The following is an 18,608-nucleotide window of genomic DNA, read 5'->3' as shown; positions in this document are numbered from 1 at the left end:
CATTAAATAAGTGCAGACAAACTGAAGAACATCATCATAAACAACAACAAAATCAGCATAGCTATTATCTGCAGATCTCCAGACTAGGTCTGCTCCAGTCCAGGCTAGCAAAGTCCAAACACAGGGCTGTGAATAAGGGTATGTACCCGCACCTTTTGTTTTTAAAGATAGTGCCCATGTGTGTTGAGGGGAGCAGATCAAATAGAGTGCTCATCTGTCTCTCTAGGGGCACCTGCACTGTGGTCCTGCCAGGAGTCCTCCTTTGATTCGCCTCCCATCCTCTCTGCCAAAGTATCTTTGTGTGAAGACAGAAAGAATGAACGCGGGCAAACCCACTGCTTATGGTCCTCAAAAGATGCTGCAGTCATTAATGGAGAAGAGCTTCCGCCTGTTCTGCTTTTTGGCTTGATTGACTGCTGTCCGCACGGCATTCTCAAACACCTGCTGCACCCCTCGGTTGCTGAGGGCAGAGCACTCCAAATAGCCTTTTGCTCGCACGTCCTGGGCAAGCCGCTTCCCATCTATTGGGCTGATGCAGGAGGAACGGTAGGGCCCCGTGTCGCGCTGGTCAGTCTGAGTAGCCACTACCAAAACAGGGATGCGGGGCAAATGGCTGCGGATCTCGCCGATCCATTTGTTCCTCAGGTTTAGAAAGGAATTGTGGTTTGCCACCGAGTAGCACATTAATACCACATCTGCCTGTTGGTATGAGAGGGGTCGAATACCTTTGAAGGCATCGCTGCCAGATGTGTCCCAAAGACCTAGGCTAATCTGTACACCATCCATGAAGACATCCACTCCAGTGTTTTCATATACGGTGGGCCTGTAGTCATCTGGAAAAGTCTCAGAGGTGAAACGCACCAAGAGGGATGTTTTCCCCACTGCAGAGTCTCCCACCAAGACACACTTGATTGAATCCAGCATTTTATTAACGTCCAGGGCCAAAAGCACTATCTCGGAGCAGCAGGAGTGGGACAGAGAGATGCAGTGGTCTCAGAGGCTTTCTAGATAATTTCCATTTGGCAAGAAACCGTCCAAATCTCTTTACTTCTCAAGACTTGATTGTGTCACTTGCGTCCAAAATCCCCTTTTCTCCCACACGGCTCTGTGGTGCTGTCGGTTTTAATTCTTCAGTGAGTCAAATGATGTTTCTGGAAGAGTAAAAATAAAATGTAACATTTATAACCCACAGAGAACAGAACATTATCGATAAAGATAAAGACACTTGGACATGTCTTTGGACAGCCATGGGGAGCACACCACATCAAGGATGCTGAACCTTGCCGTTCACTCCCAGCTGGCTGCATGTGCAAGAGCCATTCACCTAAATAACTTTCTTGCTGCTACATAGAGGTAACAGTCCTATCACCTCTGCCATTCTCCACTGACACCAACTATTTTTTCCCTCCAATTGTCTAAAAAACTAATAAAATCAATTTAGCTCTGGTGTAACTGCTACTAACCTGCTTTTAGTGAGACGTTTCCTGCCTCTGACTTTCATCAAGACTGACAGAATCCTGATCCCTCTTAACCGACCGGTTCAGATTCCCTTGAAAATGTACCCGTGCTCTCTAGAGGTGGTCAAGAGAAAAAAAGCCCTTCACTAACCAATTTGACTGTTAAAGCCATTCTATAATGAACAGTAACACAGAACCACTTGTGATAATGAGGAAGAAGAGTCTTCAGGTGTGAATTTCAAGCGATGTGAACCTTAACAGTTTTCAAAAGCAATGAAGGATTCACAGCAAAAATACAAAAAAGTTCAAAATTTTTCTTACAGATCACTTTCAACAAGCAAGAAGCACAAGCCAAAGAAAGCCACACCACCAGTGCTTGTCCCAGTCAAACAATTTCATTTGAAGGGGATATAGCTGCCCCGACTCTGTTGTAAAACTGTTACTCTGTTGTAAAACTGAACTGAGAGTACCTCTTCAGAGTATGTAATTGCTTTTGAGCTCCTGCCAGCATTCAGTCAAATTTTCCTATTTTGAAAGCGTTTGCCTCTTCCCCACTAGCTGTGCACAAGATTCACTGCTCTCACAGGGCAACACACAAGATGCTACAAAAATCACTAACTGCAAAACTGAAATCAAACTAGTTCTGCTCAACAGAAGTAATTAAAAAAAGTATCGCTGCATAATTTCAGAATGTCCTGTGTATGTTACAAAATAATATGTTCCTGCCTCCTTCATATATGAAGAGAGAAGTCACAGCTTAAGGTTATTTACACAGAAATGAATTATGGCCACAAAAAGCATATACTCTACGTTACTGTAACGCTACCCAGTTTCAGTACCCTAACCCATCCACACCTCTCTCACCCACGTTTCTCATTACACCCAAAGCTTTGGCTTACTCCACAACGGGGAAAAACAAAGGAAAAGAAGAGAAAAGCACTAGATGGACATAGAGAGAACATTTTACAGGCACTGACAAATGCTACTGGTTACTCCCCTGCTTTCATTTTGTATTGAGGCAGTGCCCTACCTCCTCTCGTGCTGCCGGCACACCTGCATCTCTCCCACCTGATGCAAACAGCTGAAAGAAGATGTGCCAGTGGCTTGGCCGGAGCACGTTGTTTTATAGAGGCGGCACCAAGCTTGCGGGGCAGTCCTTGTGCGTACTTGAGTTACTGGTATCTAGAGGAGTCATTGCAACAGACAGGGCTTCCTGGTCTGCTAGCGCGACTGTGCTCTCACCATCTCGGCTCACTTCTAGGAAGTGGGATGAAGGCCGAGGCCACTTCGCGGCATTCCTGGCTGCCGGGAAATGAGATGCTTTGTGAGTTTAAGTTTTGGTGGCAGCAGTTGGAAATTTGCTTTTAAAGAGTTAGTAGCACTAATTCCACTGTTTCACCTTCTCCGTTCCCCAAACAAGCTCTCAAGGGAATTAAACAAGACATTTACAAAATATATACATACAGTATATGCAGGCTACACAGTCCAATTACTTAAATGCATCATCATCTTTCCTTCAGGGTATTCTACTTCAAAATTGTGTCAGCAGTACAGTTTGAAAACACTGCAATTCACCACAAGCAGTAGCGTATGATTCAGACAGAGCTGCATGCTCCCAGGAGAAAGTTAGCATGTACCAAGTCTCCTTTTCAGAACAAACATTTCCCTGGTGCAAGTAGTCCTTAATGCCTTCAGGCTCATTATTTTGTGTATATTTGAATGTGGGGAAAATAAGGATGTCCAAAGCAAGAGTTTTGCTATTTCACAAATGTTTCATGGTTGTTCTGGTACTCAGCTTGTTGATTACCAGGTCTGATTGTGTTGGCTATTTTGAAAGAAAGTGTATAAATTATTAAAGACTGAAAAAGGTATCAAGGACTAGTGAATATGGCTAGTTGACACACAAAATAGGAAAAGCTGAAATATTCCATGACAACAGTGTGGAATTGTTTTCAAAGCAAATGATATTGTTCTACAGTCTGCTGATGAATAAAAATGAACAGTACGTAACAAGCTCCATATTCTGGTCCTGTGGACAGATTGCTGTCAGTGGTCCTCATATTGCTTTTGTTCACAGCCAGTTGAAGTTCATGTGCCTCCATATATAGTTGGGACTACATATAAGCATATTGAAACTATATTTTTAATTATGCACATAGCCTGTCCTTGACGCAGCTTCAGGGTAAGAGCAGTATTAGTGTATTAAAACAATTACACAAGTTCACCTCAATTAATGGAAAACTCTTTAGATTAAATATCAACAGAAAATAATGTCCTTTACATGACAGGCCAGTACTGGGCACTTCTACACCTCAGTATACAACCAGTTGTGTAAATATTTGCAAAAGCTTTGGTTCCTTTCTCTCATACTATATACTACGGTCTTGGTCCGATAGTACAGCATGCTACCCCGATTAAAAGACTACACAAAATCTTCTGACCACAGCTGGTTGAGTCTAAGCTGCTGATGGACTATTTTTTTTTCCCCCAACAATTTGGTTTTCCAGATTTTACTAACTTTATCAAGTCCATTTTGGATCTGGAATTCCACATATAAACCTCTGTCTTCTTTTACACTGGTTTATGCTTTCATCACTCCTAACAATAGATTTTATTTGAGTAATAAGGTGAGAGCTTTTATAATACTATTAAGTATAAGAATACATGTTTAATTCTGATGCAGTCATTCTGAATAGTGACTTTTAATAAACTTTGAGATTAACCTCAAAGAAAATTGGTGCACAGTTTTTGACAGAGCACTGTTTTTTTTGACTGTATCATATTGTCTGTGTAATTTTCTTTGCTTTCCTATTTTTGTTCCTTCTGCCTTTGGAATACAGAACCTTGGCGCTGGTGTGTGGCTATAGAGCCCTCAGCCTTCACTGACGATGTGAGCACAAGAAGCCGTACAACAGCTGCTCTCCAGGCACTGACTCAAGCAATCTCATGCACGTAAACGTCTCACACTTAATCACGGCTGAATATGATACAGACAAGGTGAGCACTGTTACCAACCTGTAATGTGAGGGGATGGGAAGAGGAGCACAGCAGCACCAAGGTCTTTGCAGGTGGAGGATTCACGTGAATATACATCGCATGAAAAACTAATCTAATATTTGTTGAAATAATTCTACCAACAAAGGAAAGCAGGACCACTTGTATCAGAAGGGGTAAGTTTATCAACTGAACCAAATGGGATTTTCATTTAAGCCAGGAATGCCTCTGGCATCTACTATAAGACTGTTGTGAGCATGGCTCACTATGGCTAAACACCTTCAGGGGATGGACAGTGTCTTATGATAGGGGAAAATAAAAAGAGTCAGGAACTCCTGATTTCAAAACCTATCTTGGATATTGATAGTGCACCCTCAGGTAGACTGGGATTTGGAAGAATTAGCTCATAAGTAAACAAACCACGCAGGCAAGACAACAGGCTTTTTAGATCAGGCAGTCACAAAACGCTTCAGAGAGTTAAAGCAATTAACACACTAACTATTATTGCCATTATCCGGTCCCTACCACAATTACATCTCAGTGCAGTTCCTGTTGATATCAGGATAAGAGCAGGCTAATTTTTCAGTTTGAGTACTGTGTACACTAGCTCTTGAAGAGACCTAACATTGCGAGGAAATAAAAATATTTATACTAATAAAAAAGGCTGAGAGCCACTGGAGAGACTTCCACTTGCTGTGCGACGTTTCAATGCACGTATTTTCTTTGCCTGCCCACATTACTCATGTAAGTCCCACCTCACGCAGATGTGGGGTCTGCAAAACAGTGTCTACAGTTCTTCTCTATCATGTTGATTGTAATCTCTGCTCCTTCTAACTGCACAGCAGATACATAAAAACTCTCCTTGCACCTTTTAGTTAGAGGCTCTCGAAGAAAGGAAGGAGACATGGCGACTACTCGCTGACCAGAACAGCACGCAGCTTTACACCTTCACCTCCCTGGGTGCAGTAGGCACTGCAGGGGACGGATGGGGCCTGAGAACAACTCCTGTGAGGAAGAGGAGGAGGAAGGCTGACAGGAAATCAAGACAGGGCAGAGACGCTGTTGCCTGGTTATGGGCAGCACCCAGAAGATGCAGCAGGGAGATGATTTGCCCCTGTGACAGAGACACCATGGCTGTTGTGGACCCAGTCTGGATGCTGAGCTAGATCACCAGGTTGCTAAGGTCACGCTAGCTTGTTTTCAACTCCATGGGTGAGTTGTTCCATTCGGATACAAACCTGCAGACTGCTGCATGGGCCTTTGCTGCCACAGCATGGGGCTGCTGAAAACAAACCAGCTATAGTCCGTCTGGAGGCTGCAGCTGGTCTGCAAGCAAATGGCACCTTGCTGCGAAGTTTCCTGTCATGCATTCATTACGCTGATGCTCTGACATTTGCGTTAGCTGCCTCCTGGTTTGTAAACTCATTTTAAGACAATTTTGATCTATAGCACTAAGTGGCCCTGGTCTCGCCAGCCTAGGAAACAGCTTCCCACTGCCTCAGACAGCGTCAGTGTTTCAGTCCATAGTGGCATTCAGTGGTGGTACCTCTGCCATGAAGGAGAACTGTCTCACAGCTCGTACCTTTGCAAGGCGCTGCATCTTTTCCCCAGACTACTCCACCAAAAAATCAGCATTCAACTCATTCACTTTCCAAGCAGGCTACAACAGGGGCCATCTTTATTCTCTGGCCCAAGAGCAAGATGGTAAGTTACTCCACTGGCAGAATGCTTCTGCTGTCGGGTATACTTATGATACTGATGGATTAATTGCCAGTCTATCTCTCAATGTGTTTTTATATTTTAAAGAACTGAGAGGATGTCTAGAAGCTTAGATGAGAGCTTTCACACAGATATTTTATCCTTATGTACAATCACACCTGCAATGGCTTCCTAAAGTTAGAAGAGCAAGCAACGTGCAGTGAACCCATATTTTCAAAGCCAGGATGTCTTGTCATCTCAAAAACAGTCTTCTTCCAGCATTAAAAAAAATCACAGACATAACAACTTAGAAATTTTTCTTTCACTCCCTTATTCACAAAACTGAAAACCTGTTCCTGTTTTCAAATTTCAGTGCTTTGTTTTGAAAAAATACATAACTTTTTTTTTTATTTCTAATTTATGAAATTTAAAGAAAATGGACAACCACTTTCTTAGGAGCCTTTGCAAAAAAATCACTTTTGGATCAAGACAACATCTGAAAACTTAATCCCCAGTTTCTTTCTCTGGCAGTTTTAGCAACTGAAACTGAAGAAAAGGATTTATGATCAAATATTCAGTCATCTTGCCAACTTTATTATTAGCAAGGGAACTCAAGGCATCAGATTTAAAGGAAATTGCCTCATATTGAGACTGGTGAATCTTGCTATAAAATAATGATGAATACAGACCAATGCTGTTTAGAAGATGAAATTAGACGTTAAGTCCTAATAAAGGGATGAAAGATTTCCATATAAGAAAATGTACATATTTACACATATGCTTACACACTGCACATACATATAAAACTGTATAATGAGACACCTTAAATTAAAAATTGCTAGTTCATTACTTTAGTAATAGTACCTATAATGAATATATATAAGCAATGGATAATGACATGTCTAAAGGTCTATTCAATTTAATACAGTCACTGAGAAAAACTATTTAACTCTCATTTTAATTACCCAATTAGACAAAAGAAATATTTATTTTATCTTCAAGAACCCTTTAGCTGTGACTAATCACACCTTGATTCAGCTACCTACAAATTAAACATGAAGCAAATGATTAGAACCACTCCAAAAATGAACAAAAAATCTGTAAGACTCTCATGTATTGATCCAAGATCCTAAATTCAATAGAAGTCAATGAGATCTGGCAGTGCTAAGTACCTACTTCAAAATTCAAGCTATGTGTCTGAAGTTATTTTTCTCCACATTTATGGCATGACATGGTAAATTATGGACTATGTGACTTTCATGGCACTATAGAGCATTTTCAGAAGTGACCCATTTTCAGTATAAATGTTGCATCCTCTCCAAATTAATATTTGAGTAAATTGAGTGTAGGGAAGTAATCCCTTCACAGACAACCAGCTCATGTGCCATTCTCAGTCTGATCCAATATCCTCCAAAGTCAGGAGAAATGGACTGGCATGTTGTGCCCAAAGTATGGCACATGCCCTTGCGCTTACTGTTTTCCTTCTGCATGATACTGGGTGTGTCACCTTCCTTTCCTACCCTTCCCTGTGACGACTTTTCTTCTCTGTTCTTAAACAGAGAAGAAATTCTTCTTGAGTCTCACCACAGATACAGCCGTACATGGAGCAGGTGGTATACAAATGTCACACGTGTGTATGTTCAAGCACAGAAGTTCGCCAACCATCTGTCCGTCTGCGTTCCCTCATAGTCTCTGTTTTTGTACACACACACACATACATATATATATATATATTCACCACTGACATAGAACTACTTTTGGGTCCAGATGGGGATACAGATACGCTTGCAGTTGAACATGGATAAAGCACTATGCACTGACTATAGCACTATCACACACGCCTATGAAAAGTCACTCTGTCTATCAGAGTGGACTCACAGTTAAAAAGCAAATTTCCACCCAAGTCTAACTGCATTGTAGCCAAACTGAAGGACTGATATTATAAAATGCATGATATTTAAGGAATTGACCTCAATGAGACTACCGTGTGTGTAGAATTATTCACATGTGGAAATGTTTGCAGCTTTGGGCCCCAAACCACTTCAAAATTTTCATGCCACATCCTCTTTTAACACAGTTCACCTTTCCTGAAGTTTGAGACAAATCAAAAAGGCACTTACAACATATTTTTTTAGACTTTTTTTTAAAGGTTTAACTCTTCAAAATCCCCTCAAATTTTCATCAAATATGAAGTCCTCTTTTATTTACAACCTCCAACAATGATTGTGTTCTCTTTCCAGAAAGTCTGTCTCTTTCCCTATTTCTGTTTGGGGATTTTTTGGGTATCTGCGGATACAGGCTTAATCATCATGAAGCATCCATTTCCCTCATACACAGCTAATATGCATTAGTTTTAAATAAGCATTTGTAAATTTTTGTAGAATTATGCATTATTTGCTAGACTGGATGCATTGAAGTGTATATGCATACCTATATGCAAAAATATTGAAAATAAATCAGTGTACATTTCAAAACATAACTATTACAATAATGAATCTATACATCCATGTACAAAAATATGACATCCATAAGTACATGCATGTTTGCATGTCTATATACATATATAGACATGTATATATACATACGCTGATACTCATTCATTTGCAGAAGATTTTGCTACAGATTCCTAACAAAACAGACGCATATTCAGTGTAAGATATCTTACCATCATTTGAAAACCTGCATACATATTTTGCATCGAATAATGGATGCATTATTGAAATGACCATGGTCTTTAAATTACTTTATTTCTACATATAGGTATATATGTGTATTTGCATACACATGAGCAGAAATGACCGTTGTGCTAAATCTGGATTTGCAATACCATAGGTATGTAACTGATAGATAATAGGCTTACATGTACACATAAATTACATAGTCACACATCGTAAACAATTACATTTCTACTGTGTACGCAGCGTTAAATTTTTTAGGCACATCTTTACGATATGTTACAACGATTTGTTTTTAAGGAGATGCATGGGTTTGTATTAAACCCCACAGACGTGTAACTTGTAAAATGTTAAAACTAACAACCTGGCAACTCCACATACACGCTCGCATTTATTGGCAAAAGGGCTCCCTCTCTTTCGGAGCCTGTGTCGAGCCTGCCGCAGTGGAGAAGGCTGACTGCAGGCTGTTTGGGCTCTAACCTGGGGTAGGACTGCGCTCCTCTCCCTTGTTCACACAGTACCTGATCTTCTTGACTTGGTCCCTTAAACACTAACAAGTAATCAATATAAACAGTATAGCTAATATATGAACAATGCAGGTGATGTAACATCCTCCCCAATGTTAAAAAGTCTTAAAAAAATTGTCCTACCATTCCTCCACTGCCCTCCACAGATCCCTTGCAAGATCTCCAAGGTTACTTTCAGAGGTCTGTTCAGGTTGAACTTTGCCCTGGTTTTATAAAATGCCTACCACAACATAAGGAGACTCTCAAGCCCAGATCTTCTCCCCCTTACCTCAGGGTGAGGGTTCATTAAGTTATGTATTTGCAGAGGTTTGATTTCAGTGGGAGGTAAAGGTGGAGGAGGAAAATATTAGTTAAAACAGAATTATCCAATGTTTGATGGAAGATTATTTTTGCATATTTTGTGATAAAAATAAAATATGTTGAATGTATAGATGTTTTGAGCAGCAAATAATGATGCTTCAGTTGATCAAACAATTCAGAATAATGACTTCTTGCTAAAATATATCGTGTTTTTTTTTCTTTGGGAAGAAAGCATATTTACTGCATGTCACCAGTTTTGCTGTGATGAATAGTTAAACTTCTCGAGTTAATGAGCAAAGCTAGTAAAGTAAGCAACAATAATTTGGTTGGTTATTTATTTTACTACATTGAGAAACTGGCTGACAATTTTAACTTTTCGCCTTAGAACTGCCAGCAACGAAAAGTTTTTTCTTGTCTCTGTATATATTAGACTGTTTAAAATCATAGTCTAGATTTCAGCCAGAGGGAAACTGCCATTTTTTAAGTTCATTCTTAAATTTTGTGTGTGTACTCATTTACATTAAAATGTTAAAAATTCAAAGGGCTTACTTGGAAATAATTCCAGTCACTTTGCAAATAGAAGGTGCAGTACAAAATATACAATTATCATAACTTTGCCTGCATTTGTTGATTTAAAGTCTTTATCTTTTAATTTGTTTTATAAACTAAAAAAGGAGTTGTCTAACGCACAGCTCAGTATTCATGCACTGCACAAGGATAAAATAAGAGTTAATATGTATTTGAAGCACAGGTAGGAAAATACTTTTACTCACATGTAGCCTCCCTAGAACTCCTTAGTTCTAGTAAATTAAATTAAACACAATAAATGGGCTTGCCTACTTGCCTACATCAAATTGCCTACGTCCTATGCATAGTTATGCTTAAAGTCCAATTTCAAATGAACATGCTGTCGAGATTTCTTTTTCTTTTTTTTTTTTTCTGAAATTAGCATAAATTATACCTGGTAGTTCAGATTTTACATGGATTTATATCTTACACCAACCATATGCCAGAGCAGAATGTATCTTTCAGGGATCATTTTCCTTTACTTTTCTCCGATTCTGGTATAACCTTAATCTCTTGTCACTTTTATACAAAACGTACAATACTGTAGACATCACTGGGTCATACAGAATAAGTTAAGAGGAGAAAAGCCTCTACTCTTTACCACCAAAAGTAATATATAAATCCTTCTGACTCATTCTTCAGTTCAGTATTTTGAGAAGCCATTTCAGATACTTAAAGCTGACATCTATTTGGCTTTCAGTTGGTTTAAAGATCATGCAAATCCCCATGCTACGGTAAATCTTAATGCAGAATTTCTGTTTTCTAGTGAAAAGCATAGAAAGTTTTCCATGATATTCTTGATTTTTACATATTTTGCATGAAAATGATCACACATATGAAAAGAGAGATATTTTAGGAGAGCTATGTTTGAACATTATGAGAACATTTCCCATGTTTTATTTTTGAATCCTGGTGGACTTGATTCAAACTCAGAGATATTTTACCCAATGGCTTTTCATCCAGAATTAAAACTCCACTGAAAGATACATGAATTTAAAAAGCTGCATTTACATTGATGGAAACAAAAGAAATTGTATGAGGTGTTTTTAAGACAGATGTTTCGTAATATTTTTGTAATGAGAAAAACACAAGCACGGGGATGATGAGAGGAAGTTAATAGATAGTTCAGTATGTCATTAATTCAATAACTTTGAACTCTAAAGACTTTACCAGTTTTTAACCACAGTCATTCAATGAAAAAAAAAGGCAAGCTGCAAACTCTGTGTCCACTTGCATGCCTACCAGCAAAAGCAAAGAACGGTTTTCTTGCGAGAGTGAGAGGTTTCATATTCTTTCGATGACTGTGTGCACAAGAGACGACCGAAACAGACCCCCTAACTACATAGGGGTCTTGGTCTCACACTTTTGTATTGGGAGAGAGCCAGTCTTACCTGTAGCTTGACATAAACCAGGATAACCTTCAAAAGCAACTCACTGTCACTCATGAGGAAAAGAGACATCACCAGATGGTACAACCTCAAACTGAGCAAGTGTCAGTTATTGAGCCTTGGTACTCCATGCTCACACTTGTGTGTGACAAGTGGCATTGTACACGGTATGTAACCACAGCCCTTCGTGCCGGCTTCTGCCAGGAGAGGTGTTCGTTCCCTTTCCGGCACATGCTGGGACTTTCCTATGCGATAGGTCACCACGTCCCCCCGTCGGGGAAGCCCCCAAACCATAGCAGAATCCACATGAGGTTTCCAGCGGGCTCGTACATTTCGACAGGTAAAGACAAGCATGCCAAGTTCAGTTCCACCCTCATCCCTTAGGAATTTACACTGCAACAAACGCAGGGCACAGCCACAAGTGGGGCTAAGCACAAGCAAATGCTCCTGTATCCGCCCTGTGAGGAACACACGCACACAGTAAGTGTTCAGACCATGTTCCCAGCTACCCCCCAGCTGCCGTGCCAGCAGTGACAGCAATTCCCCTGCACAGGCTCCAGCAGAATGTGGCCTACTGGGACTATTGCTCCCTGCTACTCTCTGGCAGATGCTCGTTTTAGACCCAGTACACCAAAGTTTTGTAGCTGTGACTTCCAGTGCCTATGCTCACTGCTGCATTACAGAGGTTTTGCTGACTCCAAATGTCTCCCCTTCCACTGTAGACTGACGCTTTTGGTGGATTAGGAAGGTTTTTCAGTTCTTCACTGACATAAGAATTGAAGCACAAATAAATTCTGTTCAGCGCATATGCAACTGCATTTGGTTTTGTAGAGAAGAGCTAATGGTAGGCTACAGCCCACAAATTTTGTTGTTACAACGTTTTGTTGTATTTGTGTGATCCTGTCCAGTATTTTAAAGCCGTAATGCTTTAATAGTGGGCTTTAGACAGCTGCAGCCGACTTCCTTTCTTAATCACCATGCTGGGGTTATCCCATTTTTCAGCTGTAAACTGTGCTCATAGCATGGAAAGGTTTGAAAACTGCTGATTTAATAAAACCACACACTGCTGGCCAAAAAGTGACAACCTAATTTGGAAACAATGTTAAGCTGTGGTAGCATGATGCCTGAAATGTCTCATTAAGACTCTGAAAAAGGCAAGTTACTTCTTTTATTTCTTTGCAAACCATAATCAAAAGCATTATAAAAAATTATGCAATTTTTCATTGTATGGTCAATGCCAAATCAAATTAATCACTTGAACAGTGAGTGCATTCAGTAATGTTCAGCTGTTTCTCCATGAAAACTATAGAATCACGGTACCAACATTTTACAAAGAAACTGGGGGTGGTGGTGTTTGCTTTAGAGAGAAGACGTATTTTTCATAGAAAGTCCTTTTCATTTAAAGCTCCTAACCCAGCTGCTGTTACGCGCACCTAGAGCTACACAGCAAAAGCACGAGTAGAAACAGCAGAATTTCATCTCCCTGCCTGGGTGTCCTCCTGGCTGGTTATCAGAAAGTATCACTGAGAAAAGCTCCTCAGGAGCTTCCGCTGGTGCAGCCCCACTGCTCTACAAGATGGGCCAGAGGTGCAGCCTGCAAGGCTGCCACCACAAGTTCTGCTCGTTTCCTGTGTGCTCTTGGTATATTACAAAGTGTCCACTTATATCTTTAAGGATATACATGGCTTGCCCCTCACTGTACAAGATTGCCTCCCTGATATCACGGGCACTGACAGCTGTTACCAGCTGATGTGTTTTGCATCAGTCTCTCAGTTGCTGGCTTTATGCAGCAGGGAGAGTGCTTTCATTTCGTCCCGAATTCACACTCCCAATGCAGCAGCTGAGCCAGAATCTGTTAAACTTCTACATATAAACATTTTCTTGAGAAAGCTGGTCACCAGGCTGGAAAAACGTTTTTGGTAACTTTCTGGAAGTATAGCTCCAACTTCATGGTTTTATTGTGCTGCATGGAGATATAGAGACTGTCTTCTGATATCAGCAATCATGTGAGGCCTGATGCTCTTCCGCCATGAGACCATCTCACTCTGCTTTGGCACGGTAAAATTCCCTTAAGATGGGACTAATTGACAGTAATTTACAGACACTTTGCCCTATCGATGGACTATGAATTTGTGCCTTGCTGTACATGAGAATCAAGTCAATTTTTTAAATTTTAATTCTTTGATCTGGAACTTAGCAAGTACAGATTACTTATAAAAACACAGATTCTCTACAAATACAAAACTACTATTTTTCCTGGTTTGTACCATCTAATCTAACAAATATAAAACTTGGTATTACGCCTCACCAAGGTCTAGTTCTCAATGTACCAGGAAGCAAGTGCACGTGGGGCTTTTCTACCTTGTGGTTACCCAAGTCTCAAACATGGTACTCACATCAAGTCTGTACACACTTTCTCTGGTAAATTGGACTTGTGCTATACATCTTCAGAGCTGTCTTTGAAAAATTATTAAAGCCCTTTCTAAATTCAAGTGAGTATACACGTATGTTCTTTTTTACTGGAACATTTGTAAACATCCAGTGATTCTAAATGGTGGGGTTTGGAAATGTGAAATACAAAGCAGCACAATGCAATTCACAATCCCACCTTGTTCTGACAGCAGCAGCAGACAGGCATGTACTGACACCAAAAAAATTCTGACAGATCTGCTTGCTAACAGCTATCTAATCTCATTCATCCTACCTTTTTCTTCTGCAAGTATTTTCTTCAGGATAAATCCCTTGTTAAAGCTGGTCTCCTCCAGATGCCACAGCCCCAATCCCGCTCCATCCACAGGTGGAAGCACAGCTGAAAGAAGAAGTTAGAAAATCTTAAAGCCACATTCAGGTTTTCTGTGGGGACTTGTGTTGGAGGGATGGTTCCGGCCTCTGTGTGCTTCCTTCTCATTCACCTTTTAGATTAACTGCCTCTCATTGGCAATGTGACAAGACCATCCTACCGCCACTAGAGCATCGTAAGATGCAGGGTTTGTAAGCAGAATCTGGAAATGGGTGTGCACAGATGTACACACACACACACACACATGCACACACATAGGGCTCTCTAAGGGAATTCCACACCATGAACATGCCACGGTTGGCTCAGAAAGCAGAGGAGAAGAAGCCGTGGGGGTGAGACGAAAGCAAAGAGTTACAGCTGCGGCCATTTAGACAGCAAATAAAGCCCTTACATCTCAGAAGGTGGCAGAGATGCTTGTTAGACCCAGCGGGGACAGGCAGCTGCTGGAACCAGAGCCAGTGACAGATATGTTGGCAAATTAAAAATACTTTGAATCTCAATTCCTAAGAACTTCACAGTCCTAAGAATGTAAATTTCACCTTTCTCAAATTCTCACAATAAAATCTTCACCTACATTTTCTTGGGAACATTTAAGATGAAGCAGAACAGTTTTCTCATAATGATGATGTACTTCACAAACAGGGAAGAAAGCCATCCTTTGAGGTGCTGCAGGTTTACACAAGCCTGTCTCTCCTGTGTTCGTAGTTCATACAATAGCAAAGAGGATCAGAATCAAGCCCACCATTTTTAGAGTAATTCCATTTTGTGTCTTTTTTCTTACGTCTGTTAACACGGAAAATACTGGTATGGCACAGCCCATCACTCGCTTCTTTCTACTTTTATACAAGACCTTTTTATGGTGAAGTGGAAACAAATTCTGGAACAAATGAAAATCCAGAAGAGACACAACCTGGGGCAGGATTAGACCACTTTTTAACAGGATATCACAATGTTAAAAGTAAAACCGATTATGCGAATCAATTTCACAAACTTATTAATAAAAGTAAAACTAAAGATACTGAATTTGATTCAGAATATCAATTCACATTAAGACATTTAAAAAAAAAAGAAAACACAAAGAACTCACCAGACGCAGGAAGCTGAAAGCGGCTGTTGGAAATAAACGTTACGGAAGTCAACTATTCTAGACGAGACAGGGGAAGAAAAATAGAAGAGTGGCGTGCTGTGCTCTTGGTGTTTTCAGATGGACTTCTATTTTAGCAGATCAGAACAATTATATTATTGAAAAAAAAAAATCAAACAAACCTCAAGAGATAACTGGAGACCACTGCACGTACAGGCCAAATTAGTCCTGGCAACTGGGTCTAGCTCATCCGGAGGCAGAGTGACAGCAGACCCAGATGTAGTGTGACGAGAAATTGCGGAGTGGTTTAGGGTAAGTCAGCTTCCTGGTGAGAGCTCCTCAGCTCTGCCTGTGTGGGTTTTGTTGTGGGTTGGTATATGAGTGTATATGTCTTTCTCTTTTTGGTGACTATGAGAGCAGATGTAAAAACCTTGAAGATGGGGGAGGGGGGGGCAAAACCTCCAGGCTGCAGAAAGTTTTCTCTGTGCACTCTGCTGCTCCTACAGCCGCCTCCTCACTGCTACAGCGGTGAATGGCATAGCCCAGCCCAGCAGCTCCTATACCTGCTAGGAGAAAAGGAGCAGATTGACAACTGCCGGCCAGTGCTACGTGCGATTCACACTCCAGTAGCACAAACGAGACTTGGAATATTTTTATGCAAGCTGGAATATAGCCCTGCCTTTAAAAAAAAGAGTATACACGATTAGTTGACCTTGTGCAAAACCCAAGGCAGGCAGTTTTGGGCTGATCCAACGTTGTTTTATAGGGATTTGTCATAATTCAGTGACGATTCCCCCATAGCACTGGTTAGGATTAACCAGAATCATATTGCTAGCATACATGTCCTCTTCTGCCAGCACAAGGAAGCTGAGCAGGAGGAGGCACCACAGGCGTGGAGACTCACACCTTTCTCAGCATAGACAACTTGAGCTGGCCAGGCTCTCATCACTTCCAGCTTTCCAACAACAGCGCTGAAAGCAAAGCCCTGATGACAGTTTCAGAATCTCAAGTGTGAGGTCCATGGTCAATACTTCAGGAGCTGTGAGCACGAGAGGTGGTCTACTTTGGCAATCAGACCGCAGGGAGGCCATTTCTGTCCCATAATCCTGAAGCAGCCCAAGAGCCCTGGCATGGCGGGGGAGCTGCCCCAGGGCCGAACATGTGGAGCCCCGATGACCAGCGCAGTGGACTGGCTGCTCCTCAGTCAGAGGTATGAGCAGTGGGTTTCCCAGCAGCCTTGAAACTGGCCCCAGAGACAGAGAAATGGAACCAAAGTCTTTTTGAGAAAATGTTTTGGGTTCAGTGAAGCCATTTCAGGCCATCTGTAGCCATGAAGCTGTAGGAACAGGCTGCCTAATCCAGATCTAAAGCCACGCGTTTTGTGTTCTTTGCAGGATGGTAACTCTCTGAAGGCAGCTAACGAATTTGTCCACGTTAACATTATGACAGTACCATGCATTCCAAGATAAAGTCATACCGCTTCCAAGAATGATTAAAAACCAACAGAATAAATTACAAGATAAAGCTAAAAGGAAACAAAAAGATAATTTGTGTAGATGAAAGGCAGCTAGTGCCAAAAATATAAATAACTGCAGAAAGAATATAACCTGTGTAAACATGCTGTAAACCTGCTGATACGAAGCTCGCAGAAAAGTGCTGTACAGTTAGGCTGGGGAATCAGTTTCTTTTCTGTATGAAATTAAATTAATTCCGTTAATTATCAACAGGGATGAAGGTAAGGAAGAGTAGCTCACAGAAAGCATTTTTGGAATACTATCTTCTTAAAAACTTCAATCTTCCTTTTAGTTTGAGACAAGATTTTGGATAAGGGGCTTCAGTGCATTATCAGTTTCTGTGGGAACTTGTGTTACTTACTTTTCACATTAAACACCTATTCTTCTGTTTTTAACCAGGTTTGGGTTTCCCAATACCGGTGCATGCAATCAGGCAATAAGTTTCCATTGCGATCATGATAAAGAAAATCAGACACCCAAACATTCTGAAATGTTTCCACCAGAAGGCTGCGGCTTGTCAGAAGTAGAGAAATAAACACCATTCACAAATTATATTGATATAAATGTCTTTGGTGATGACCACCCATTTTAGGTCTGCTACAGATAGCAGCTGCTTAAAAATGCAACTACTCTTTTCTGTTTTGCGCTGCAGAATAATCCAGATGTGAGGCCATCTGGCTAAGCAGTTTGCATTCTGGATAAAGAGCGCATCCATCTGTAAAATACTTCATAAACAACTTTTGAATCAAGTAAGCTCAGCGAAAAACCAAGACTGTAGAATTAGAAACGTGTTCTAATGTGCATCGATTTCCACCCATTTCTCTCCACTGTGCTTCCTGGAGCATCTTGACCCAGTAACTTGCTAAAAATAGTTAAATGTCAGATTTATTTTTGTTTCTTCCATTCTTTTGGGGTTTTGTGAATAAAAATTTGAGACCTTTCTTAGGGATGCACAGGCTTCATGCACTTGCTCCATGACTTCACTTCCTAGTGACCTGGAACTCCACAAAGAGACCCTCAGCTCCATGCTCTCTGCGCAACACACAGGCAATTCCAAAGTTAGGTGTAATATTGCAGCCTGACATGTTTCTCTTGATCCTTGCTTTTTTTTTTTCTTGTCTTTCTTACTGCAGTTTTTCTGCTCCTTTTCACCCCTTCATGCTGTGCAACGAAGGGGAACATCTGGCTGTGAGAGGATATTGTTAATACATTCAAAAATACGTTGCTTCTCCTTTTTTTTAAACTCAGTATGAGTCATTATCTGGGACTTTCAGAAACAAACACTTTGTTGTGGAAAATGTTTATGGGGGTGCAGTGGAGGGTTGTAAATTATTTTTTGCATTGAAAAGTAAGTTGACAGCAAAAAATTAAAGTGTTAAATCTCAAGTAACTGAGGGTTTATGACCAATTATGTAAACTAACACTATCCAGGGGTTTGTCATGTAAAGACATGAGCCAGTTTACAATAAAAGGACACATTTGTCTCTTAATCCACCGATTTCTGTCTCAATTGGAGAAACCAGCAGGCTGCTGATGTTAGGAAGCGGTTTGAGATCAAGGTAGGAAGCTATTCCTGTCCTTCCCCGCCTGATTTCCTTTTTGTT

The 18,608-nt window shown here is 40.8% G+C and overlaps 1 protein-coding gene across 1 annotated transcript; it reads right to left on the bottom strand.

Annotated features, from left to right (window-relative positions):
- Window positions 1-348: 348 nt before the first annotated feature.
- On the bottom strand, window positions 349-924 carry RHOH (ras homolog family member H; the record flags this gene model as incomplete). The annotated part of the gene is made up of 1 exon (XM_082482622.1): window positions 349-924. The coding sequence occupies one exon, from the start codon at window positions 922-924 to the stop codon at window positions 349-351; it is 576 nt and encodes a 191-aa protein (XP_082338748.1).
- Window positions 925-18,608: the final 17,684 nt, after the last annotated feature.

Source organism: Vanellus vanellus, assembly GCF_965231255.1.
Source record: "Vanellus vanellus genome assembly, chromosome: 4".
Taxonomy (NCBI): domain Eukaryota; kingdom Metazoa; phylum Chordata; class Aves; order Charadriiformes; family Charadriidae; genus Vanellus; species Vanellus vanellus.
The sequence above is the reverse complement of the archived record's forward strand: the minus strand, read 5'-3'. Positions and strand labels throughout refer to the sequence as shown.